Below are 25,772 nucleotides of genomic sequence, written 5' to 3'. Positions count from 1 at the left end.
GTTGCTTGGCCTTCCTATCCTCCCCCTTTATTACTTTTGCAGATTTCTCAACCAGTTTTTCTGACAGGAGGAAGCTGGAGATTTTCCTTACCCTGCAGGCTACACTAAACTAAACCAGCTAAAGGCTTTTGCATCATCTTTGAACTTTGTCTTTTTTTTTTCTGCAAAAACTATGCAAAATTATTCACAGCTGGTGGAGCAACTGGGCTGGTCATCCCAGTAAACACTATGTGTGCTAGCAGCTGTCATTTTTGTTTTCAGTGCTGCAGAGAGGGTGAGCAAGCGAAGCTGCAGCCTATTCAGTCTATTATTTGCTTTACTAGGAAACAGGGGAGTCATTAGCTCAAAAATACATTCAGCTCAAGCAGCAGCTGGCTGCAGTGAACAGGGGACCCAGTTGGGAATTGCTCTGATACTTGCCTGCTCTGAGGTGTTATTATTCACGAGCACTGAGACTGAGAAGGCGCTGCCAGAGGATGTAAGAAGCGGTGGTGGGCCAATCCTGCCAGGCTCACCGTGCGCCCGGCTGTGATACCCAAGCTCCTTACTGAAAAGCTTTCAATAGCACTAACAAGAATTTGAGGTTTCTTCTTCCCTTCATGCTAAAGGCTATGGTGTATGCAAAACATCTTCCAGTTAAGGCTGCTGGGAAAGCATGAGGATGAGAGCGCCAGAAACAGCAGGCACCACCCGGTTCCTCTGCCCCGGCACTCAGGGCAGCAGCCTCCACCTTCAGAGGCTCACCACCCTCTTCTGCCACTGGTGTCTGGTTAAAAAGGAGTCTTAGGGGTTGGTAGTCCTTATTAGCAAACTAATCTCCAAATCCAAAGAAGGACTAAAAGTCTGAAGGAAAAAACTGAGATAGAATTTTTGTATTCAATCCAACAGTATTTTCACTTGAGCAACCAGCCAACCCTCCACGCTCTGGTCAACAGGAGGTTAGTTTACACAAGCCACTTCAAGAGCTGTACCTGCTTTAACACTAAGACTGAGAGCTCTAAGGCATTTCTTCTCCAAGATAACAGCTGTCATTTATATAGTAATCTGACTATTCTGGCATTATAATTTCTCTTAAGAGGTCACAACTATGGCTTGTGAGTATAAAAGTTTTACCTTGCAAAAGAAAATCAAGTACAGTAACTAGGCAGAATCAACCCATGCTTTTATTTCCATTGCATATAAAAATTCCATATGAAGGTATTGATGTACAGTACTATCCCATAGGCTGTAAGAGAGGCTAAGAAACCAGTGAAAGAATCATCATGTGCAATGTTCACACAAGTTGCCACTCTCAAGACATACCCAAAGGAAAAATCAAATTAAAACAGTAACAAAAATTGTTCAGGATTTCTGTCGTTATAGTGTCCCTTTTATACTGTTTAAAACAAAAGCAATCAAATTCCTTTGGGCCAGGGCTGCTAAAATCTACAGTTTGTGTCAAAAAGGAGGCTCTGTTTTTCCTTGAAAAAGAATCTCTCCTTTCACTGGAGTTGCATGCTACAAGGGCTGGGCATCGCTGGGATGGAGGAGAGGTACTGACCTCACACTGGCAAATTCACTGCTATCAGGAGCTCAGCGTGGTGAGAGCAATGTGATATTCAAACTGCAAGAGATGCTCAGCGTCCAACTTGCAAAACTAATACTAGTGTTATTAAAAGATCTAAAGGTTTACCATTCTCCTATAGACCTAGTGCATTATGCTATACACACCTGTACAAAGCCTTAGATACATCTATACAGAATAAAAGCTTTGGCTGCTTATAACACTAATATTAGTGCTGGAAAGCATTTCCAAGATTAAGGTTGTCTTTTGTCCTACTTCATGGATTCTGCTTATACACTGATAACTGCTGCTACTAAATACAGAAGGAATATTACGGATGATTGTGAAAGAACAGAGTGTATAAATTAAACCCTTTTAATTCCAATTATTTCATTTGCCAATATGCATTAGAATCAAATGCTTATTAGAGATGCTGTCTACATAGCACAGTTTCCAACACTGTTTCAGTAAAACTCAGTACTGAAACACAGCATCATCTTTTTTTAGTAGCAAGTAATGGCTGCAATAATCCCTGATGATAGTCTGTAAAAAAGATAATCAGAAAGGCAATACAATTATATAGCCAGAAGTCTGGAAAAGCTGGAACTTCCAGTGGGGTCACAGATGAAAGCTCATTGCAATATATATACTAGCTTGTACTAGTAACCCCATCGGTTAGCAACTAAAAATATGGTAGGAATGCCCAGCCCTAGCCCCACAGCTACCTTACTTTCCAATGCAGCAAAACAGAAGAAAATATTGTTTAAAGTTAAGGCACAGCCCTGGGACCAAAGACCTGCAGCTTTTTTATTGATATATCTTTATGTATTTTATACTTATCTTGAATCTTCCATAAACAAGCTCTAAGGTGACACAGAATATATTACAGGAGAAAAAATGTACAAGGAATATGTATACACAATAATCATTCTCTCACCAAGAGTTTCCAAATATAGCAACACCACCCTGACAAGGATGATGTTATAATAAGAACTGATAATTTACAATTAACATTACAGTATGTACATTACAATAAATACATGGTTGTAAACAGAGACAAACAAGACTGTATTACAGGTAAGGTCATTTGGTGAGAAAAATGCATGGCACAAATAAAATAAATAATGCATTTTAAAAGAATTGTCAAAGCTTTCTGTAAAATCCATACCATTCAAGTTTTTTAAACTTCTGAATGCTATTTGTTCTATCTATATTCTTTCATTATAGTTTTTTTTAAACAATGACACAAAACAATTTAAAAATTCAAATACAGCATTGTTGAGTACAGTAACTTGCAAGCTAAAGTGTACTGTTATAAGCAATGTGAATTTTCTTGTTTCCCCACTCAATACCCAACTCACTGCATTTTCTTATGGCAAAAATATTTAGAACACATAAAGCCACTTGTAAATTATACTGTTTTAAAGCAGTGTGCAATGCAAAAACACACTTTGGCAAAAGAGGAAAAAAAAGATTGTACAGTGCATTATATCCCTGGCTCTAAGAAATGATATAATTTTCTATTATTTGATTGTCCATATGTATGGGTGTATATCTCACAATATGGTATTATTCTCTTTACTTACTTTCAATTAGTGCAGATACAAAACCTTTTCAGGTCCCTATTGATTATTTTGGAATTTATATTGCTTTTCCATTATTAAGGTTCCAGGCACTCTTGGGGACTGAAAGGATTTTTAGATGGGTTGAGGTTCAGGGAGAAATGATGAACAAAAAAGTCAAAAACTGAAAAAAGATGAGTTCTCTTCATTCTCTTTCCCCCTTCAGTATCTTCTGTGCTAAGGCCCCGTGAGGGCTAAAGGTGGAGAAGTCTATGAGCTGGATACAGAAGAATGCAAAAGGCATTTAAAAGCTGAATTATTAGGCAGCAGATTTTAAATAGGTTCTCATTCTAGATCTCAGACACTAAAACAGACACCTATTCATATCCACAAATTTACCAAAATAAAAAAAAAAAAAATACAAACAGGGAAAATAATGGTTGTTTCTGTTTTGTTTTGTTAAGAGATCACCTTGAACTTGCCATTTTACCAGAACGTTACAAAGTGGGAGTCTGTTAACTTCTCTAGGCAACTATTTCTCTACACTCAAAACTACAATTTTAATGAAGGGTCAAACGGAGGAGATAAAATTCCTTCTCATTTCATGTGACATGTCACCAGGACTGCAAAATGACAAATATGACCCCTTAACTCCCTTTAACTTTCCGAATTACAAAAACTTTCAGTACTAATCAAACTTAAAAGTAAGATTCCCTCAGCACAAGTTGGATAAAGGATGAAAACATCTGGGATTGAAGCAATGTGGAGTAAACTACAACACTCATGAAGCATTGCCCATTTACTTAAAAACATAAGGAAAAGAAAATATACAAATAAGAAAACATAAAAAAGAAAACATAGAAAAGACTGATGTGGCTCTTCAGCCAACAAAACCATAAAAAAATGCTAATCATTATTATGTCTCAGATTAGCAAATGGTTTAACTAGACACTTGACACAGATAAAAAGTTAGTAAGGGAGACAAAACCGGAAATACTACACTGATGCTTTTTTGTCAAAACAAGTATTCCATACATTGTATTAGTCATTCTGACAGAGAAATCTATAGCTCCCTGGCATAAATATCCTGAAAATGATGTTTGAGAGGGACTAATTTTATTAATACAACAGAAGAACTGTTTTATATTTTAAAAAAAGACAATTCATCACCTTTTTTACTGGCTTTAGTCCTGCAAATCCTAATCTTAATGGTCCAGCTGGTTTCAACAGGACCCCATGTGTAAAGCTTAGTTTTGGAAGTAAGACAGAATTGACAGGATCAGACCACTACGAGGAGAAGAGCACAGCTAAGTTCCTCTAGTACGTCTGGGAAAATTGTAATAAAAACTAAAGAACAGATGCCATCATACTGAAAGAGTTTTATGTAACATAAAGGATATTCATGGAAGTCACTAATATATAAAGTGATAGACTTTTACAGCTCAATATTGCCATGAAATTCTAAGGTGCAAAAATGAAGGAAAGAAAAAAAACCAGAAGTATTATCCAGTGTAGCACAGATTTGTACTGAAAACTTGCAAGTTACTCTTTGGAAAAAAAAATAACCAGTGGCAGATGAAGTCTGAAAGTGTTTTTCTTTAAATATAATACCTCAGTACATTTAATAATAAAAGTAAGCTCTACAAAAGATCTCTTTTACATATTATACAAAATGCAGAGGTTAGTGCAACCCACTGGGTCACACTTTTTTCAGTCATATATCAGGAAGACTTGAAATTAGAAAATTATGCAATTTCCACAGCTCATCTTCCTATTGGTAACAGATTCATGTTGTGTCCCATCACTTATGTGCATTTGTTTTCCAGTAGGAACTTCAGTTTATTTTCTGTTTCCTCTGATGATGAACATTTTTCAATGCTTTCCTTGTGAAATAAAATGAAATCAAAAGCTATCAAAGCATACCAGCCTTCGGTTGGCAGGTGGTACTCCTCTGAAAACATTTGCTCTATTTAATCAAATCTGCCAAATGGAGAGCTTGTTAAAATGTAGTTTATGGATGTTCTTCCCCCTGCTTTCTGATGCCATGGAGGTGAAAATTCTGGTTACAATATTCCTGAGTGCCAAACTGAGTCATCAAGGTCAGTTTTGATCGACAAACGTCCTGGCAGATGACAGTGAGTTGTGATCATGGTTGTAGCATGTGACATACACTTTGGAAACTTTTTCTAATTAAAAAAAATGACAGAGAAAGAGGAAGAGAATGGGAGAGGGCAAGAGAGAAACAGACTGCATCTTCATCGTTACGTGTCAGGAGAATGGTCTTCTACTACACAGGGTTCTGTCTGGTTCTCCTCCTCTTCCACTTCTTCCCCTACTTGCTCATCAAGAGGAATTTCAGTGGATTCTGAATCCTGGGTGCAAAGAGTCTTGGAGTCACTGCAGCTGGTGTCTTCTTCTACTTGACTTCCACTGTCCTTTTCGGTGTCTGACTCACCATCTTCCTCCAGGGTTAGTTCAAACTGGAATTTTTCAGCTTGGCCCTGCCTACCCTCTTCCTGGTCATCAGGTGCAGGAGAGGGACTTTGAGGGATTGTGCTCTGGTACCATTCTCGATTGTCCTCCAGTGTATCTAAGATATCCTGGGCATCCGGGTGAACAAGATCCGCCCATGTCTCCCACAGAGGATGAACAATGTAGTCTATAAACCCCACCTGTTTCAAATAATGCAAAATTAGGATGAGATCTTATTCATAAAGAAATAAACAACTATGCATAAAAGTCACATTTTTTTTTCTGTACAAATGCTTTTTCTATACAGACAGACACTTCTGATAATCATGCTGTCAAAAAGGAAGAGAGCACAATGTCTGAGAACAATAAGAGACACTAGAGAGACTATCCTGAAGGTGCCTGAATGTTCCTGTTCTATGTAGAAAACTGGTTCTTTTAGCATTTCAAAAGTCTGATTCAGGATACTGGATAAGGACTTGGAAAGGATTTGTCTTCAAATGAACTGTTCATTCCAAACAACTCCAACTGCATCTACTGAGCCAAACAGCTATTTTATATTTAATTCTGCTTTTGAAGGAAATCCTAATGAGCAGATATACAATATCCTTTTCTGAAACATATGCTTCATTGCAGATAGCTACAGTGATGGAATCCCTTCAGCAAAAACAGTTATGCCCTATGTTTTCACAGTAAGAAAACTCCCCACACCCTCTACTCAGACGCTGAATTAATTAGGGGGAAAAAAAAGGCGAAATCTACATTCAGAAATTCATCAAAATAAAAAGAATGGCTATGAGCCATCATTTTCTATTAAAATGTCATAGTATGTTATTTGACAGCTATTCAAATCAATTACCTGTGATTTTTCTACTGATGCATTGTGCTTATCACACATGGGACTTATCTCCATTCCTCTTTCTCTTTCTCTATCTCCTTGTCGGAAGAATTCCTCCATTATTCTGTCTGTCCACTGGCGATAGAGATGGAGTGGCTTGGTTGGATTGCTTAGATCTGCACAGTGCACCATATTCTGAAGGACCTAAAATCGATGAAAACATATCATCTATTGAGCACCTGCTGTGTTATTACACTAGAAAAAAGCAGCTCCTTTTCCATTTACACATTTAATAGCTGTGAAACAGAATCTTGAAAATACATGTAGTGTAAGATTTACTCTAAACAGCAAAAACTTATGTGTGTGGGTGGTTTTCACACTTGCATTAATAGACACGAATTATCTCATTTATGCAGCTTCTGCCTACATAAGAGTTAGAAAATGTTTGAGTGAAAGACCAATCAGGCAGATAGTTTGAAGTGTAGGCCAAAGCCAAATTCAATCCAGAAAAAGTGCTTTACCACCTCATCACTCTCTCAAAGAGTCACTCAGTACCTAACAGAATATGGCATATGTGAGAAACACATACGAAGAAGACAGAAGAGAAAGAGTCATGAAGCATGAATGGACAGCTGATCTAACCCATGCTGGAGAACAGGCAGGCAAATGTCATTACTGACGTAAGTTCATGCAAGTGACCATTTTCAGATGAATTTTCTTACCTGAATCCTGTCTGAATAATTATCAAGAAGTAGGACACCAGAACTTGTCACTTTTTTGGTTTCAACCATAGTTTTTAAATCAGCCAATAGATTCATATGCTTAGACATGTCTGTTGCAAGTACCTTGAAAGAAAGAAACAAACAAACAAATGAATATTAAGTAAATTATTTTACTGATTTATTAAAAATCTTTAAACACAAAAAGAAATAGTTCTGGGAGAAAACATAATCCGTATATCTGAATATACTATTAAAGTCTGAGTATGTCAGTAGTGCCCAAATGATAAGTTTTTATTTTAAAAATATGAGAAAATAATTGGGGCGCCATTCATAAAGACTTGATCAGCCTGAGTTCATCAACAACTCAGTAGCCAATTTTTAACTGTGATGGTGCAAAGGCAGACATAGACATTTTAGTATCAAAACAGCCTGAAGCAAGATTGTATACCTTTCAAAAATGTATACCTGGTATTTAAATTAAAAAGAACCTGCTATTCACGTTTGGACAATACATAATAAAACTTAAAACTTCTAATTCATTGCTTACATGTCTAATTTACCATAAAACTTTACTGTGCTTTATTATTCAATTTGATAGCGCGATGAAAGTGGGACTCCGAAGCGGAACTTACAATGTCAATGACCATTTTCCTCAATGATTGCCTCTGTTTTTTGGTCAAATTCTGGAAAATGTCACAATTCTCTTCCTGCAGCAGCTTGAAGCCCACAGCTAAGTGGTGATTCTCCAGCACTGATGAGTCATTGTACATCAAGGCGAGTTCAGAATCTGCAATAACAGTCACAAGGCAGAACGTTACCAAAGCCTATACTTCCACTAAATCCCTTATGATTTTTTGATTTATTACATTCATAACAGATTTAAAGATGAACTTTTAGAAACAGAATTCCTGTAGTTCACATCACATCACAAATTATGAAATTAATGACTGAACATCTTAACAAATCGAGGCAAAGTATTTTGAGGAAAATAAAAAGCAAGCTTCGCACTGTGTGTACACAGGCCTGAAGTGGCAAGTGAGAAAACAGCAGAAGGAAGATATTTTCAGAACTCATTTTCATATGTAAACGAGGTCACATAGAAAACATTATGCAAAAACACACATACACTAAAACACATTCTACTGTTTTCTCTTCTCCTCCTTCCCTCCCACCACAACTATTAAAATTCAATTGTTTAAGTTAAGTTGTACCTATCCACTACTCAGGCTTTGTTGCAGGTCAGGCAGACAGCGCGCATCTTGGTTTTCAAACACCGCACTCTTGCAATGATCTCAGGCACTCAGAAGACCAGCAAATTAGGCCCTAGGGGGTCATTAGTCTATAACAACAGGATGTTTTGAGAGGAGGCTGATAGGACAGTAAAAGTTACACTTCTGATCTTTTTAATGTGGAAAGTCATGTGGCTTGAGAATGTCAGCAGTGGCCTTGCCTTTTGTCTCACACTTGAATGCAATCAAGTACTGATGCCATAATGCTGCCTTCTCTCGCAAAAGCATGCTTAACTCGGTCATTCTGTATGGCTGTGGGAGTAAGTGGAGTTCACATACCTTCTTAGCAATGCCCATACTAAGGCACGTGCAAGGTCTGCATTTGTCTGCTTAGGCACACTGAACAGCCAGCTTTGAAAACAAATGCAGTTAAGACTGTTTTCTGCATATATTTAGATTCTGCACAGGTACACATCTGGATTGCATTCACATAATCAGGTTGTGTGTGTTTTAAGACAAGGTTTGCAAATGAATCTGTCATTAAAGAATACTTTATATGCAATCACACTTGTCATGTATTGACATTAATTTCTATTTACCACAGTTCTTCTATCCTAAATCTAGCCATACATAAGTCTATTCTACTGTTTGTCCTCATTATCTTCTTTCACAGCAGCTTTGTTTTAAAATCCCTCTGGCTCAATGGGGTGCCAATAAAAGCTCTCCTCTTCAGATTTCATGAGTCTCATTATGCATTCTCCTGCTGTCTCCCTCTCCTGTCCTGAACACGTCAATCTTGTGAATCAGGAAATCCTTCCTCTGCTTTCCTTATCCTGACAGCAGCAAAGCCATAATAGCAAAAAGGAAAAAGAATGTGAATTTGTCAATGTCTTCTTCATCTTCCACGGAATATTTATAAAGCTTGCCTACTTGTTATTTTTTGTGCTCAGTTTTGAATGGAGGTGGAAATAGAAGAAAGCTTCTCCTTGACAGTCTCCACAACATTTTACAAGCCTCAAGAGTATTTCTCAGGAAGGACAGACTTACAATAATCAAATAAGCATCTCGTCTGATACTAACACAATCCATATTTGTTTATTCTTTAATAATATTTAAGAGGGATCTGATTTTTTAGACAACTGTGTAAATAGACTTTAAATCCTGAAATAAGGAAATAATTTTCGGAAATATCACATGTGAAAATTATAAAGAATAAGCTGAAATATGGCAAATATGTAAATGCTTTGAGAAACTGTAAGTCAACTATGCTTTTTTTTTAAATGTATTCTTATACTTCTTAGTGAAAAGTTAATACATTGTAGGCATCAATGGAAAGCACAGAACTAGATGGAAGCAAATGATGTTCCAGAGGCTAGGAAAATCTGGGGCTTGAGAGAGTTCCTGCATGACTTTTGTAAAAGCCATGTGTGCACAGAATTTTAAACTCTCATTGAAATTGATGGGCATTAGACACCTAAATAAATTTAAATTCAATGGTCTTTATCTCAATCTCTGTCCTCTCAGTTTCTTCTTTGTGCGCAGGTAACAACTCAAAAGGGATAAAATCCCTTTACCTCTTTTTAGCTTGGCAACAATAATACCGATTAGTGATGTTTGTCATTCACATGGACTCCTTGCCTTCCTTCGCTGAATTTGAACTGCCTTCCTAAAAGTAAAAGCTTTAAGTATCACTGCTGGTCCCTTCAGCTAGCCAGTCACCCTGCTTACACTTAAGCAACTTCATGGTTTCCTCATAGCACTTCAAAGGCACCAATATATTCTGCTATTCAATTTCTGACCAAACAAACAAAAAGCCTGTGTTTTTATCTGCCCACTCTTAGGAATCCAGATATTATGCACTGCTTTGTGCACAAAGCTTGATTTGCTCTGTTCCTGCTGCAGAACTGTACTCTCTATCAATACAGCACCTAAAATCTAGAGACAATCCAAATCTTCCTCCTTCCAGATGAGTCATCAAATTTAATTTCACTACAGGGTAGCCCTCAGGCCATTAAAGCACATAAAATTAGATGCAGGCAAGACTGGAGGTCTTTTTTGAACGTGCAGCAGCAGTGAGTCAGAACAGGAGCTCCCTTCAAACTACACTGCTCATTTTGGGTCATGCTATTTTAGCAGCAGTGCAGTAGATTCAACCAAGTGAAGAAATCACAGTGTCTATAACTCTGTAACCAGATGGGTCAAACCTGAAAGCCTAGATATTTTTCCATTTCCATAGCTTTCTCTTCTTATGTGCTTGGATTCTTAATATTATTTCTACTTCTGGGCCAGTTATTATAAAAGGAGAAGTCAAGATAGCAAAAAATAATAATGTATGACAGAACTTGCACTGACCTACAGCACGCTACCCACTTAAAATAGTAACATACACCACTGATATCAAAGCAGGTTACACTGGGGCAACAAGCCATTCAGTAAATGTGTCATGATCAGGTTCAGTGAAGCTAACGTGGCTTTTCTTCTAGTAGAAAATTAAAGGGGAGGAAGTGCAACGGTGCAGAGAACAGCCTTGAGGAATGGAGAACAAGTACACTGAGTTTCAAATTTGAGAGTTGGCATTAGGCACTTATTTCATCAGGGCTTTCTTATCCATATATGGAGCAAGAGACACACAAAAGAGAGAAGAGGTTTGCCATAGCCTGCAGAGATAGGCAGAGAAAAGTCAGTCCAAGAGACTGAATTAGTATGCAGAGGTCAGAAAACAACTATAGCAGCCATGGAGAGAGAGAGATGGGCCTGGTCATCTGTTTTCTAAAAAGTAACCTGTTTTCTACTATGCTTCCAGTATAAACATATTAATTGCTATCCTTCTTTTTCAATATTTTATGTAATCTTCCTTCATTTTTCTCCTACAGCTTTATTTAATTAGCTTTATTTATTTGTTTAATGTAAGCCTTACAAGCTTCCAGGAAAGAGATCGCATGCAATAAGCAGTGCCTGTATTATAGTGAGTTCAACCCATAGTAATTCTTGCTAGAGGGTACTGTATAGATTATTTCTAAGGTTACAAATAGTGCAAAATAATATAAACACCTATCTATTTACTGAGAAAAAGTACAAATAAGAGCAGACAAGGAATGAGCTGAATATTTTCATTTGCAACGTGCAGATCTTGCAGCAAATCTATGAGAAAACCACAGAACGCCACACTTACTTGTGTTGATAAGAAACTGGTTTGAAACCCCAGGATGATCTACATCATGTATTGCACTGGCAAAAATTGCTGCAAGAATCTCCAAATCAGTGAACACTGCCTAGAAAACCATGAAACAGAAATGACAATACCTAATCAATGGAAAAGTATTTTCAATAAAAGGACTGCACTTTGAAACTAGAGCTGAGCAAGCAAAACACATTTGAAGTATATTGGGATTTTAAGAAGAGATTTCTATATATAGGTGATAATAACCTTCTGTAAAATTGTCCATTACATAGACATTTGGTAAACATTTCAGGCTTAGCCATCAAAGTAGAACTATCCTTACCTCAGAACTGCTGAACACTAACAGCATCACTAAATTCAGTAGCAGCTGAAGGTTTTTCAGCTTCAGTCTGCAAATACAATCACTTCTACTAGATCATTAAGTACAGATTTAGGTCTCTGAACTAGAGCACAAATTAAAGTTAAAAAGTTCAGCCTGATTCTTACATATCATGGTATTATGTTATATCAGACATGGCTACACTGCACAATAAACATATAGTACGGTATTTGAAAGGAGTACATCTCCTAAATGACATTGAAGAAAATGGTGACACACTACAAGGTATGCAACTTAAAATCTACTGATTTTTCTTCTGTATGAGATCATTAAGAAGACAGGAATAGAGGACTGGAAGGGACCTGATGTGACACTGAGTCCAGTCCACTGCTGTCAGAAGAAACCAAGTTACATAAGTGCTTTTGTAACTGATCAAAAACAGCTTGTAAGTACATAGGTCAGCAATGGCATCCAGGCAGATATTAGTATTTTAGTGGCTAAAACACTGCTAAGAACAAAGCCATAAAAACAGCTGAAACTGCAGTTTTTGCAAAAAAACAAATAATGCTATGGGCAATCAGTTCAGCTGTTTGGTGAAGCCAGTGGTGATTTATCCAGACCTAATCTTCCTTTTTGAGATACAGACAATCTTTCCCAAGAGAATTCTTGAGTCTTTGAGGATCGGGACATGCCGACAGTCTTAGGAGCTGCTTATAATGTTCACTTTAATAAGAAGGTAAGGCAGAAACATTCAGTAATATGAAAGATTGGTCATTATGAAAAAAAGAGTCAAGATGCAGCCTTCCTTGAAAATGGGGGCAAATCCTTCTGAGCTACTGAAATTTCACCTATTTGCTTTATCTGTCTTTTTCCCCCACTTTACTGGGATATGTCAATGTTTGCTATAATAAGGATTGAATCGTGTTTAAAGAAGGGAAATAAATTTCTATCTGTCTTTCTTTCACTTCAGGGATTCACTTTCAGCAATTCTTCACATAAGAAACGTTAACTTTTTCAAATAATTTTGAAATATCTATGACAAAAATTAAATTGGCCAACAATAATTTAGTACATGGTCAAATCTACCTGAGAAAAAAACCCACAAAAGTAGCCTTTCAGGATCAGAATGAATATGCACAAGGGAAAAAACAAAAAACAAACAGCCCTACTGAGGGGAATTCCATTTTATCTTTCCTAAGTATTTCCACTAACTGTAGTTAGTGATAGTTCCACACATGAAATAATGACAGAACAGGATGTAGTTAATAATGAGATGGTGGAAACAAGTTACGCATTGTGTTACAATGAAAAGGTTATGACAGCAGAAATCTCAAAGTGTAAAACCATGCTTAAAAAAAATGGCATGATATTTCCTCCACAATAGTTACATGTAAATATACTTTGATCCTCACAAAGTATCTTTAAAAGAGAACAATTCATGAAAGAAACGTCAAGATCTCTGTTAAAAAGACCTGCAGACACTAAGATCTTTAACATTCAGTTTAGAAGTGTCTTGGTATTTCCCTTTCTCTCATGCCTGCCTCTTTCCCATTTCTGTGTAATTTACCTCCAATGCTGGGGTTGATAGCAGGACATGGGTTGACTGAACAACATCTGCAGCATGTATGTTATTGTGATATGCCACATCTGCATGGTAATGATCTTCTAGGGTCATCAAGTAAGTTATTAAAGTGTCTACTGGAATTTTAAAAGTTTTTAACAAATCCCGTTCCTGGAAAAGCAAAGAGAAACATTTAAGATTATAAAGCACAGAATGATCTCCAAAACAAGCAAAAAGCAGGATAGCTGCGCCTACTTGCCTGAAAAATGGTGTGCATGATGACTGTCAAAGGTCTGTTTCCAGATAATTCTGCTACTCTGAAAACCTGAAGGCCCCATTTGTTTACATCTTCTAGTTCCTAGAAGAGAATCCAGCAACAGACACTTTGAAATCTAATACACATAGTCCAATGGTTTCTGATTGAAACAGCTACAAACGGCAGACTCATGAAGATTCAAAGCTTGCAGTTTGGTTTAGCTACTGTGAAGATAATATGCTAAACTCTCTGAAAGGGTGAATGCTGCTGCTACTAACCTTGTAACATTTGAATTTGCAGCTATCAACTTGCCAGAATTTAACTCACTAGGCAGGGAAGAGTCCCTCTTTTAGGCAGATTGCTCCAGGGGGAAAAATGCTGCAGTATCTTGAATGAGTTGAACTGACACACTTTGCTATCTACCTGCCCAGTAACAGCACAGCTCAGCTAGGAGGAAACCTCCAGAGACGCTGTGCTTCTCCTGCTGTCTCACCTGCTCTTAGAAGCAGAATGTTCAAACAAAGGGGGAGATTCCTGAAAACACAAGGGCAGATGTATCTCAAAACGCAAAAGCCTAAAACTGAATGAAGAATCACTTTATACCAGTTTCATGTTATTGTCAAATAGTTAACTGCTGATGCAATAATCAGGGGAAATTTCACTAAAAATGAAAATGCAACTGATGTACATAAAATGATAAAGCTGAAGACAGGACCTGCAGGGATAGCTCTAATGCCACAGACAGTTGCGTATTTTCAAAATAATATGGCTACTATATATTTCCATCCTTCTGACAATATATGAGTCTTCATTCTTCAGATTTTATTTATTAATAAGCAGCTTTATTAATGCATACACAAATACGAATTTGCATTCCATGCCCAGACAGCAAATATTCTTATTGGAATCCTGTTAGTGCTGAATTAACCCTCATGGCCTGATTCTGACTTCATTTATGTTATTTTTCCACTGCACCAGTTTCATATTATTTTAATGAGATCAGCCTTTGGCATTACAGCCTGAAATCAACGGTTATAAACAGAAGATGGAATAATACTCTTGAGTCCATCTGACAATCTTTTATCTTGGCTCAATGGTTTAAGTTCAAGAATTTAAATATTCTTTACCTTGGCAAGAACATCTTCTTGGTCTGTTTTGACTCCAAATCTGGGAATACTGGAATTAGTTAAACTGGAGCTGTGCATCAGTTTTTTGACTCCACTGATCTGGGACATTGGCCTCTTCTTTTTCTCTTTCTCTTTCTGTGTTGGAGAGGGGATTTCAACTTCATGTTGTTTATCTTCAAAAGAATGAAGAAAAACAGAACAATTTTGTCCACTTTACTGTTAGGTTTCATACTATGGATATTACAGTTCTTAACAAAACTGTTTTTTTATTTTTAAGTGTGGGGATTTTGCAGTAGGTATTTCATATCAACAGCAGTAAAAAATGTGAAGCAACATAAACATAGACCCCTTCTGAGTTAAGCAGAACTATGTTTTACAGACTGCCTCATTATTTTCTGAACTGGCTTCGACTGTGACTTGTGATTGTGTGACCTCCCCCACCTTCCCAGCCCTGTAGAGAGAGTTAATCCTTTCTATTTAAAAAACGTTATTACAAATGAACAGAAATCTGCATTTCCATTTTGCAAGAAATTTTGAAATAACTGGAAAAAACACTCTCTGAAATTGCAATTCCAAAAATCAAAATGATATCTCACGTAAACATTTACAAAACATTTCCGAACTCAAACGATCTAATACTTCGGGAGTGCTTCTACTGCACAACTCAAAAAGGCTTTTGCCAGTGGAGCCACATCAACAAACCCCTTGGATGGAGATGCAGTTCACATCAGCAAGACAGTTCTTTACTATTATAATCTATACCACTTCCCAAACTGAGAAAAGGACTGTTCTCCTAAAATGCTACATCTTCTCGCAGGCTTTTGCCTCCACGACAGTATCAGTGGCATTACTTCTTATACCTGCTCAGCATACGTGCCAGCAAAACTTTTGGTGAGAACAGACAACGATTAAAGTGAGAGTGAACTATATCCACGCCGCTGTCAGATGACACCTGCAGACCCTGTCTGGGGCGGGCAGCACGGCAGGCACCTGCAGCACTGCTCTTCCGAGCAAGAGCTGTCGCCCAGCATTGCTGGTGAAGCCGTGTGGGACAGTCCTCATCTGCTCCTGTGCAAGGCGACTTGGGCTGGCTTACACGGCCCTTTCCAGCAAGTCTGGCCAGCCCCACAGTCACACCAGCAGCTGACTGCCAACGCTGACCTCCCAGGACTGTTTCTGCGGTGTGTATCTGTCTGCAGCACAGCTTCCATCTTAAACTCTATAACAGGTGAAAAGCAGCTATAAAAAGAGGTCCTTTTAGACCTGGATTTAACCAAATGCAATTCACCTGGGAAGCTTTTTCTTGAACTATCCGTATTTTAGTACTTGGGAATAAACAAAGGCTGCAACACTTAAACATGGAATCTGTTTTTTTTTTCCCCCAAAGTAGAACTTCAATAAAATAACCCTTAAATCCTTTCTGAAAATTTTTAAGATCTTTTCACCTCTGCTGTAAAGCCATATAAATTCTTGAATGTAAAAGGTGTTGAAACTAGACTAAAACAAATCTATAACTCATAAAGGACAGAAACACTTGCTTTCTTTGCATCATTAGGACACACGAAAGTAGGTATGAAAACACTTTGAAAGGGAGTCTTATGTGTTAAAGACTTCAGTAATAGTAAGATTACCTAGTGCCCATCTTTTGCAATATTTCATGGAAGACTTTTTGGAGAACTGAAGAGCTAAGGTTGTTCTCACCCACCTTCCCCAGAAGAAACCAAAGTTATATGCAAGAAAAGACTTTCTGCCAAGCTGGAATTTGTATTAATTTTTGCTGATTTTATTCATACAATTTTTTAAATGTAGACTTTTAATGTCTGTCTCCAAATTATCTCCTCTCTGCTAAAATGGAACTGCATCTTTTCTAGTCCTCAAGAAATCTTCTAAAAATACAGGAAAATCAAGGACAGGTATTTCTAACATAGTAGCCTAGAGAAAACTTGTATTTAAAAACACCTCAACACAAAAAAAATTGGGGATTGTAAATATCTGTAAATATGACCAATATGATCGTAAATATGATCATTTTTTTTCCTTCCTGTATTGGACATTTTCAATAAAGAAGTTGAAACCAGATGAGAGCAGAAAGTTCATTTCTAATATCTAGATTCTTATTGTGTTTGCGGCTTTTTTTTTCCTTTTTTTTTCCCTTTCTTTCTTAATTACTCTTTAGCAGCCTGTACTTACTGGAAACCTCGGCGAATTCCAAACAAATCACAGCAAAGAAGAGACTGTGGAAATGTCACCGAGCTTTAGCCTGCAGCACAGAGTTCCCTGACTGCCCCCACCGCTCTCCTCATATGGACGATTAATAAAAGGGGGAGCAGGAGCACTAGAGCTCTTGACTGGTGCAAACTGACAACAGACGAAGAGCACTGACTCGTGTTCATGCTTTGATGTTTATGGTTTCAGTCATATGCTCAAAGATTAGGCCCATCAAAGGGAGGTTCATACAGTGAGTTGTCAGAACAACTCAAGTGAAAGGACGTGTCTGTCTGAACAGCTTTAGCTCTCCGATGGAATTTCGCGGGATTGCCAATGTTTTCCTAATTATGAGCACATTAAACAAAATATCCTGGGTCCATCTGAACGTCCAGAAAAGACAGCTTGCCATTCTGACATGGGGTTTTGCATAGGGTTATTTTATACTCATTGGCAGGCTCTAATGTATTTTCTGGCTGTAAGAAAACAGGTTAATTACACTGAGAAATAAAAAGCTTCTGTATTATCATATTCAATGTAGGAGCCTTAATTCTTTACACAAGGAATATTTTTGGTGTCATCATTTTGTTGTCATACAACTGTTGTCATTATTAATAACTGCATACATATCATATAGCTCTGCTTGGGAAAACAATCCTAAACAGTGTTTTTCCCTTGTATTCCTCTCACACCTACATTTTTACGTATCCAAAGTTTTTATTACACGCAGCCACAAAACAACACGCAGGCTCTGCATGTTCTAAGCGATTGCTCTCCCAGAGCCCCTTCAGCTCAGGACTGAGGTCTTATGTGAAAGGCTGACAGATGCATTTCCTTACACCTGTCAAAACGAGTCTTAAGTTTTCAAGTGAAGGCGTGCAGAGGCTGATACCTCAGTCTTTTCAGCTAGCCTAAGTGGGTCATCGTCTCAGCCAGCCTTACACTGAGCCTTTCAGGGCTCCTGAAGCTGTGCAACACAGCTTCTCCATAACAGGCTCATCACTTGCCTACTGCACGAAATCCTGCTGTGCTGCTGTTCTCGGGGATGCTACTGAAATGATGGATAAACTGAACAGACACACTAAGTGATGCATTTAGGATACAGTGATAAGTAGGATACAATATGCTTAAAAACTCCTACTTTGTTAAAAAAAAAAAAAAAACACACAAAAAAGCCCCAGCTATGGTACCTCACACAAATAAAACAAGATGTATCTTGATTGACTGGCACTTTTTGAAGTATTTGTTATCCTAATTTAGATGTATTCAGCTGTGCCTCGCTTATATGTAGTCTTTGTGAACCAATGGTGTTTCCAAAAGCTAATTTTAATTGCTATATTAACTATATCTTCATGTTCAAAATCCACACAGATGGGACAAAGTTTCATTCCTTTTAAACAATTTTATCACAAAAATATATATTGCCTTTCGCAAAGCCACAGAGGAGGAAGCATACTCTTTGTAATATCATGTCAGGCTTTTTTAATGCTTACATCCCACCACGTAAGCACTTTAGCTGTACATATTCTCCCAGCAGCAATCTGTTCAGATGTTGATTTAGTCGTGTTTACCAACTTTCCCCTGTGCAGGCAGGGAATGCCAAAGCATCAAAACTGTGTGCTGTGAGACTTAATGAGGTTACTTATATTTATGTACTTCTGGCACAGTGACACCTCTTTGGTGTAACTTTCATTCTGTCCATACGAGAAACAGAATGGAAGAATGATTTTTAATATATGAAATACTTAGTTCATCATGTATTCCCTTCTTAATGTGGTAGCAACATATTAGTTGCAATTAATTAATTGTACATGAATATACATCTATCTGTAATTACACACACAGGGAAACCACATACAAAACCTAAATGAGCTGTGAAGAAATGCATCTACCATGATCTTTCTGCTCAAATACTGAACAATGAAATAGAAAATGTACATTTTCTGGAAACAGAAAACAGTATGAAAAGGTACTTGCTTTTACGCTGCATCACAGCACAGAGAGGGATAAAAAACAAAAGCCAAAAAATTAACTCCCATTAACTTACCTAAGAATGTGTTTGATATATATTCTGAGACCTGATTGCCTGACCTACTCATTTCAGAGAGGTGGGTTAGCTCCCGGTTGAGCATTCTTTTAAACTGGAAAGAAAAACAAAAAAAGCGCAAGTTAGAGGTCAAGACATATTTTCACTGTCATGAGAAAATGCCATCACTTTATAATTGGCAAAAGGACGCGCGACACTAAGAACATAAACTAAACTAACTGCAAAAGTAAGAATTACATGTAACACTGCTCTATCCTATCAACTTACTTGTGAGTTGGACAACAGAATTTCTAAACACAGAACACCCCATAGCGATTCCATTTCTTACGACACAGGGCCCTACTAGTAACTGAAAACTTTAACTATAAAGCATATGCACACACAAAACAATTAATATTGCTGTCTTTTTAATCTGGGGATTTTAATTTGGAGAGAAAATAAAAATGTATTTACATAAAGCACATCTTTACAAGCACTAAAGAAAACTATCATTGTTTCATACTTCTCTGATAGGAGTTTCTTATCATGTTTGTAAATCAATCTGCTTGTGCACTTTTGCCGTGTATCTTGTAACCTTTCAAGTTTATCTTCCTGTACATCATCAGTCTACTCAAATATGTTTCACGGCACTGCTTAAAAAAATGACAATACCTTATTCTTTTTCTACATACCAGTATGAATAGAAATGGGCTCTGTTGTCTTTTACTTAGAACTTTTATACTGGATCAGCCTAATGATTTGCCCATCCCACTATCTCAGAAAGTTGTCTGTATCTATACGAAATATCAGAGTAGAAACCAGCAGTCTATAGAAATTCCTTCCTATTCCCCGTAAGTTAGCAATTCACATGCACAGTTTATTTGATCCAAGTGGATATTAATATTCCACTAAGGACATAATTGATTCCCTAATCATAATTGATTCTTGATTCCTTCTGACGCCAGGATTAAATGATATCCCGTGGCATTGTGTTCTACAGGTTAATTGTGCAATACAGCTTTAGCTGTGTTATTTGCAATTTCATTGAGCGTATCTCTGCTTTGATATTATCAGTAAATAGAACTCAGCAATATTTATTAGCAATTCAAAGAACTCTTTCTGACATACATTAACATCTGTCACTATTGAATGTTGCCTGCCATTGTGCCACCCTTTCATTTTGTTGTTAGATTTCTCAGTCATCTTTTCTCTTAACAAAGCCAAATAATTTGTGCCATTTTCAGAATCGTCTTCCACCTTGTTCACCCAGTTATGACTATTTATTACATTAAACAACAGCTATCTTTGGTACGTATCCCTGTAAACATTCTTCTATGCTGAAAACTGGTAATTTATTCTTCTATAATGGATAAAGCACTAGACTAAACATTAACCACCTCCTTTCCATCCCACTGGCATCATCAAAGCCCCTTCTTCAAAGAGGCCTTGCATAGTGAAAGGTGTTATTTTCTTCACAATGTCTTTGTAAATCACCAATTACTGAGTTGCTCACAGTGTGCCATATAAAAATTACCTTTAATATAACACTCTAACCATCAGCCAGTGCATTTTTCCCGCCATCTTGACAAGCCATCAGCCCGGGAACTTCCTGCTACAAAGACTGAACTCTACTTTTGTCACAAGCCTAAAGCTCAACTTTGATCTCAGATACAGCAGCGTGCTACCAAATGCTCAACAGATTTCTGAAAATTAGACCCATACTGCAACTGCAGTTACAAATATTACAAAGTACAGGGCAATATAATATGCATGGAACCAGTATAGGTTTTTACAGTGAGTTCAGATGTTTGTCACGAATGTTAAATATTAAAATACAAGTCAACCTTGCCAAGCAATAACTGATCCAAAAAGCCCAAGAGTATTTTTAAAACCTTTCTTTAAACCTTTAACGTGCACTTAAGTCATGGTTGCATGCTTTTTTAATGCAATCATGAAGATAAGAAACTGAATTATTTAAGGTAAAAACTGAACATCTCACAGAATTACTTGTCTGCAGACTGTAACCAGAAACTGCATATTTCAATTAAATACCACATATAGGAATCTTAATAAAAAGTCAGAAGTTGACACGAGTGCATTAACTTCCAGGCCCGTAATGAATCCATCCATTACCTCTCCAATATTTCACCTACATTCTCTTTCTTAATTTAATTCAGCTAATTCAACTGGACCCCCCAAAACAGGTCTTTATGTCCATTTTTTTCCTGATAAACACTCTTAGACGATGTCCAGCTTTGCTATATTGTTTTTGCAGCTGCAGAGCAACACTACTGGTTGCTTTCCCCACTTCACTTTGAAAAAAGGCCATGTAGTAACTGAGTTGATGGTAAGTGCTGTTTAGGAACTCTCCAACTACTTGGGAGTACTGGCAGCTAGGAGGAAATATTTCAACCTGGTCAGATTGGCAGGAACCATTGCGAGAGGGTTTGGGCCCTCCTCTGTGCCTTAGTGTGTGGTCCATTTCTGAGTTACAGTGAACTAATACCATATAAATGCAGAGATGGAATACATCATCATGACCTCAATCTCTTCTGCCGTCTTCCTGCAGTAAATCTAATTTTGGCTTTTGATCTCTGAGGTTTGTTATCGAGCACTGGGAATCATTTAGCAACCTATGGCGTAGATGTTCTTTAAGAATTTCCAACTAAACAATTACTGCATGGATGTCCACAAATACAGATGACTACTACTGGACTAAAAGGGGCATGGCAGCTTCCAGTCCTACGCCCCTAACTGGTCTGATGCAAAGCCTGGCTTTCTCACCTCCTGTCATCCTCCGTAAGTCACCAAAACATTCAGCATGAAACGTGTGGATTACACTCCATGTAATTAGTGTGCTTCCTTGCTGTTGAACATGGGCATACAATAAAACAAGTCTCCCAGCTTCTGCAAAGCCCTCCTACTAACAGCGAATTCAGTGCGAGAAGCCTTTGGCTCTCAAGAACCGCAGAAGCACCACTTCCTCACATTCCTTCACAAGCTGCTGACGCAACACCAGAACGGCTTTAATTGATACCTATTTTGAAAACATCTGGACTGAGCAGGAGTTTAGAAGACTGCTTGATTTTATTTTTTAATTAAACATGACAAAGCCCTATGACTGTCATCCACACTAAAACATGTGAAGTTGAAGACCATATGCAGACAGCGGTTTCTGATGCAGGACAATAAAGTTGCTGCTGCTGAGTGAATAACATCAGGAAAAACATAACACAAGAAGAGCACAAAAAACTGTTTGAGAACATAAAAAAAAGAGACAACAGTGATAGAGAAGTTCAGACATTTTTACTGATTATAGCCTGGTTTAGTAAATCTATACGTTACTTAATATCTGATGTTTAATAGCCTGTCTTTTGGAAAAGACTCTTTTTCCTAAATAAAAAAATCTTGCTGATTTCAGTGAGTTCTCAAAACTTCATTTGGGCCCAAGTGCACCCATCCACAGGCTGAATGTTGCTTCAGAGCATTAACTTTCCACATTTTCATACATCTCTGTGTTATTATTTTAGAATGAACCTCTACCTAGTTCTCATGTGGCTCCCACAAGATCTCACGGCAAATCAGAGAAGATTCTGTTACTCCTGTGAGTCAACGTTGTTTCAGTCATCCAGAAAATGCCGCTTTTAAGTGCTTGAAACTTGGCTAGACTGTCCATATTCTTACAATTTATCATCTCAGAAATAACATTTGGCACTTGATTCAAAACAAGCCAAGTAAAACATTAAAAACCCCTGTCACTAATATTACATGTTAAAGATAATAGTGTATGTAACAAACTGTAAAAATCAGAATACCGTATACTTTCCTAGATGAAGAAAATGTATTATAATATACCACAACTGTTGCTACTAATACGTATATATTACGTCATATGCTTCAATTATGATATTGGCAGCTTAGCACAGGCAGGAAGTAGACATTTTCGGCTGAACCACGCATACATCGAATTCTTCTTCAGAAAGAAAGATTTTCCAACTTTACATTCTAGGCATTGTTAGATTGGAAAAATGATACATCTATGACTCTTTGGTACATCACAGCCATTGACTATAGTCTAGGAACTTTCCCCTGGGAATCGATAGGCTTTAAAATGTCCAATAAGTCAATTACGCAGTTCTTTGCTGCTGAATATTGATGTCGCGGCAACAGAGTTCAGTAAAGTTTTGACTGAAAAAAAATTTAAAAACAATTCTTTCAGCAGAATTTGTTTTATTTTACTTGTTTCTATTTTATTTTAATGCTTTTCTTTTACTCTCATCATAGAAAAAATATCACAGGCACAAAATCAAAAATTTCCCAAAGCAACAAAACTGCGTGTGCACTTTCACCTCAGTTTAAGAATCTATATAAAGTCTGATAGAGTTAGAACTCCGATACACAAGAATAAATGTGCATACATTGATGAGACTAAGACATTTTCCTAAATAGTGGTCATCTCCAAAGAACAGGTTACAAATTGAGGAACGAGCTAGTTTAGGTCCTTTTGGGCTGAAGCCCAATGTGTGCACATCTCTGCACATATGTTACTGCTGTCAATCTATGATTATTATTATTAAATGTTTTTGTGGGGAAAAATACCATTTTTTGATGCTAGCAAAGGTTTTTTGAAAAAATGTGGACAGTTTTCTGCAGTAATAGTGTTCCCAGATGGTACTCCAGTGCACTGATATGATTTTGGGGAGAGTTCGCATCAATGAGCAAGAAACTTCCAGTCTAAAGACATGGAGAAGATGCAGTTACAGAGTGAATTCATGGCCATGAAAAAGTGTTGAAAAGTGTGTGCTTAACATATATGGAGTTTACTGATTACACTTTAGACCTTCTCACATTTTTTTGCATAAAATTCTTGACTCGGTAACAGAAGCCTTAAGTGAACGTGCAGTCTGCGGCTCCTTGTGGAGGGAGAGGAAGCGTGCCGAACCACCCGCGGCGGGGATGCCCCGAGGGCCTCGTCCGCCCAGGCCTTCCACTTCTGAAGGGATGATTTGCTGCCTCTCAAGGACTGTGGAAGTGGCAGCCTCCACTGCAACCTTTGGCAACGGCACTGAAGGTGAAGCTGAGGGAGGAAGGTAGTCCACGGACCAGCAGGCCCCTTCCTGCGTGTCCTCCAGGCTGAGAGTCAGTTGTGCTCCAAGCCCCTGTGTGGTGGGTCCGTAACGCTCAGGAGGAGCTGGAGCCCTCCTGTCATGCTCTTTGCACGTGTCCCCAAACCCACAAGGCAGCAGGTCGCAGTTTTGACCTTTCTGGCTGCCTCCCTTCTAGAAAAAAATTCTAAAAACTTGCAGAGATAGAATACATACATGCAGTGTGCATGCAATACTTGGAATATTAAACTTATATGACAGCATATTTTCTTTCTGAAACATCTGTTGTTATTTTAAAAGATGTTTAAAACTCAAAAGGGAAGAAACTGTATTATTTACTGGATTTAAAAAATCTTATATTCTATAAAAATGAGTCAAGGAGCTTAATACAGGCCAGCCATATGAATTAATGCAAGTCTTCTGTTTTTATTGCCTAGCTATGTAAAACTATCTTCGATTTCAATAGCATTCTTAATAAAGGTTTCAGTTTGAACCCCAGGTGTTTAATAAATACCAAGGTCATGCTCAGATTTTTATACATAAGCTATAGTGAGGTACATATCTCTAAACCTGGCTTTGTGATAAGTGGTACTTACTGCTTCAAAGAAGGATACTCAATGAAAGGCAGAGAGAAATATGCCATCATGACAATCATTCTCTCAAATATAATTTAACAAAAGATAAAGTATAGCCTGAAACATACAGAAATTACTATGCAAAATATCTATGTAGTCGGGGATGTAAATAGTTGTAATGATCTCTGAGACTAAGGCATTGCGTTCTTCCTCCAAATTTCCAGAACACACTACATTTTAAAATTCTGATTGTAAGAAAAAGCAGATCATCTTTGCCTGTCTTCACATTTTTTCCTAAAATGTGTGTATTGTGACCTTAAAAACCCATGTACTAAAATCGTATTCAAATAGCTCCTTAACTAAAATCATTGTCTATACACAGTATAAGACACTGTCTGTAGAGAAGACATTTTATCATACATAATCAGCTACAGCTATCATACTCTCTGTGAACTTCAGTTAGCAAAAAATCTCTCCATTTTAAAGGCTGGGAGTAAGAATGAAAATTTGCTTAAGATCTGTGATGGAATACTTGTGATGGAGCAAGTAGGAGCAACACAGCAGTTGCATGGCATTCCAGGAAATGTTTCCAAGCAAATTATAACAAATGTTCCACTTTTGGCTGAATCTATCGTATTTTTTTGGTAAATGAGAAGGGAACCCATCTAACTGGCATAATGGAATCCAATCTCTTCATGGATGACTGAACGAAATCCTTGAGAATATACTGTAACAGTTCGGCATTAGCTGAGAATGGTCACAAGGACCTAATGAGGGTCTTGCATTTCCACCTTTTAAAAAAAATCAATGATGAAATTAGGTATTAATACAAGGCGGCATAAGAAATTCAGTCATGTGCAAACACAATGCTTGTATTTTATTAATAATCGAATTCAACTCTTGCATTATTCAGTTCAGGGGAAATGAGAATTTCCTTTGAAACAGGATAATTTGGAACAGCTTTCTATGTCAAGCATAGGATGATTTTATTACCACTTCATAAACAAAATTATAAAGGCAACATCATTTGTTAACGACAATCACGTAAATAAGG

The 25,772-nt window shown here is 37.5% G+C and overlaps 1 protein-coding gene across 5 annotated transcripts in view; it reads right to left on the bottom strand.

Moving 5' to 3' along the window:
• Positions 1-1,141: 1,141 nt before the first annotated feature.
• The window catches only part of LOC112995758 (3',5'-cyclic-AMP phosphodiesterase 4D), a 604,531-nt gene continuing 579,900 nt past the window's right edge, over positions 1,142-25,772 (bottom strand). For all 5 annotated transcript variants that reach the window (XM_064500988.1, XM_064500989.1, XM_064500990.1 and 2 more), the window contains 9 exons: positions 19,060-19,153; positions 14,808-14,980; positions 13,684-13,782; positions 13,431-13,595; positions 11,536-11,635; positions 7,767-7,921; positions 7,135-7,257; positions 6,434-6,616; positions 1,142-5,777 (listed from right to left, as the gene is read on the bottom strand). In XM_064500988.1, coding sequence (XP_064357058.1) covers positions 5,367-5,777; positions 6,434-6,616; positions 7,135-7,257; positions 7,767-7,921; positions 11,536-11,635; positions 13,431-13,595; positions 13,684-13,782; positions 14,808-14,980; positions 19,060-19,153 — 1,503 coding nt within the window. In that variant the 3' untranslated portion in view covers positions 1,142-5,366. The remainder of the gene's footprint in view (positions 5,778-6,433; positions 6,617-7,134; positions 7,258-7,766; positions 7,922-11,535; positions 11,636-13,430; positions 13,596-13,683; positions 13,783-14,807; positions 14,981-19,059; positions 19,154-25,772) is intronic.

Source organism: Dromaius novaehollandiae, chromosome W (assembly GCF_036370855.1).
Source record: "Dromaius novaehollandiae isolate bDroNov1 chromosome W, bDroNov1.hap1, whole genome shotgun sequence".
Classification (NCBI taxonomy): Eukaryota; Metazoa; Chordata; class Aves; order Casuariiformes; family Dromaiidae; genus Dromaius; species Dromaius novaehollandiae.
This window is presented reverse-complemented; position numbering and strand designations above follow the sequence as displayed.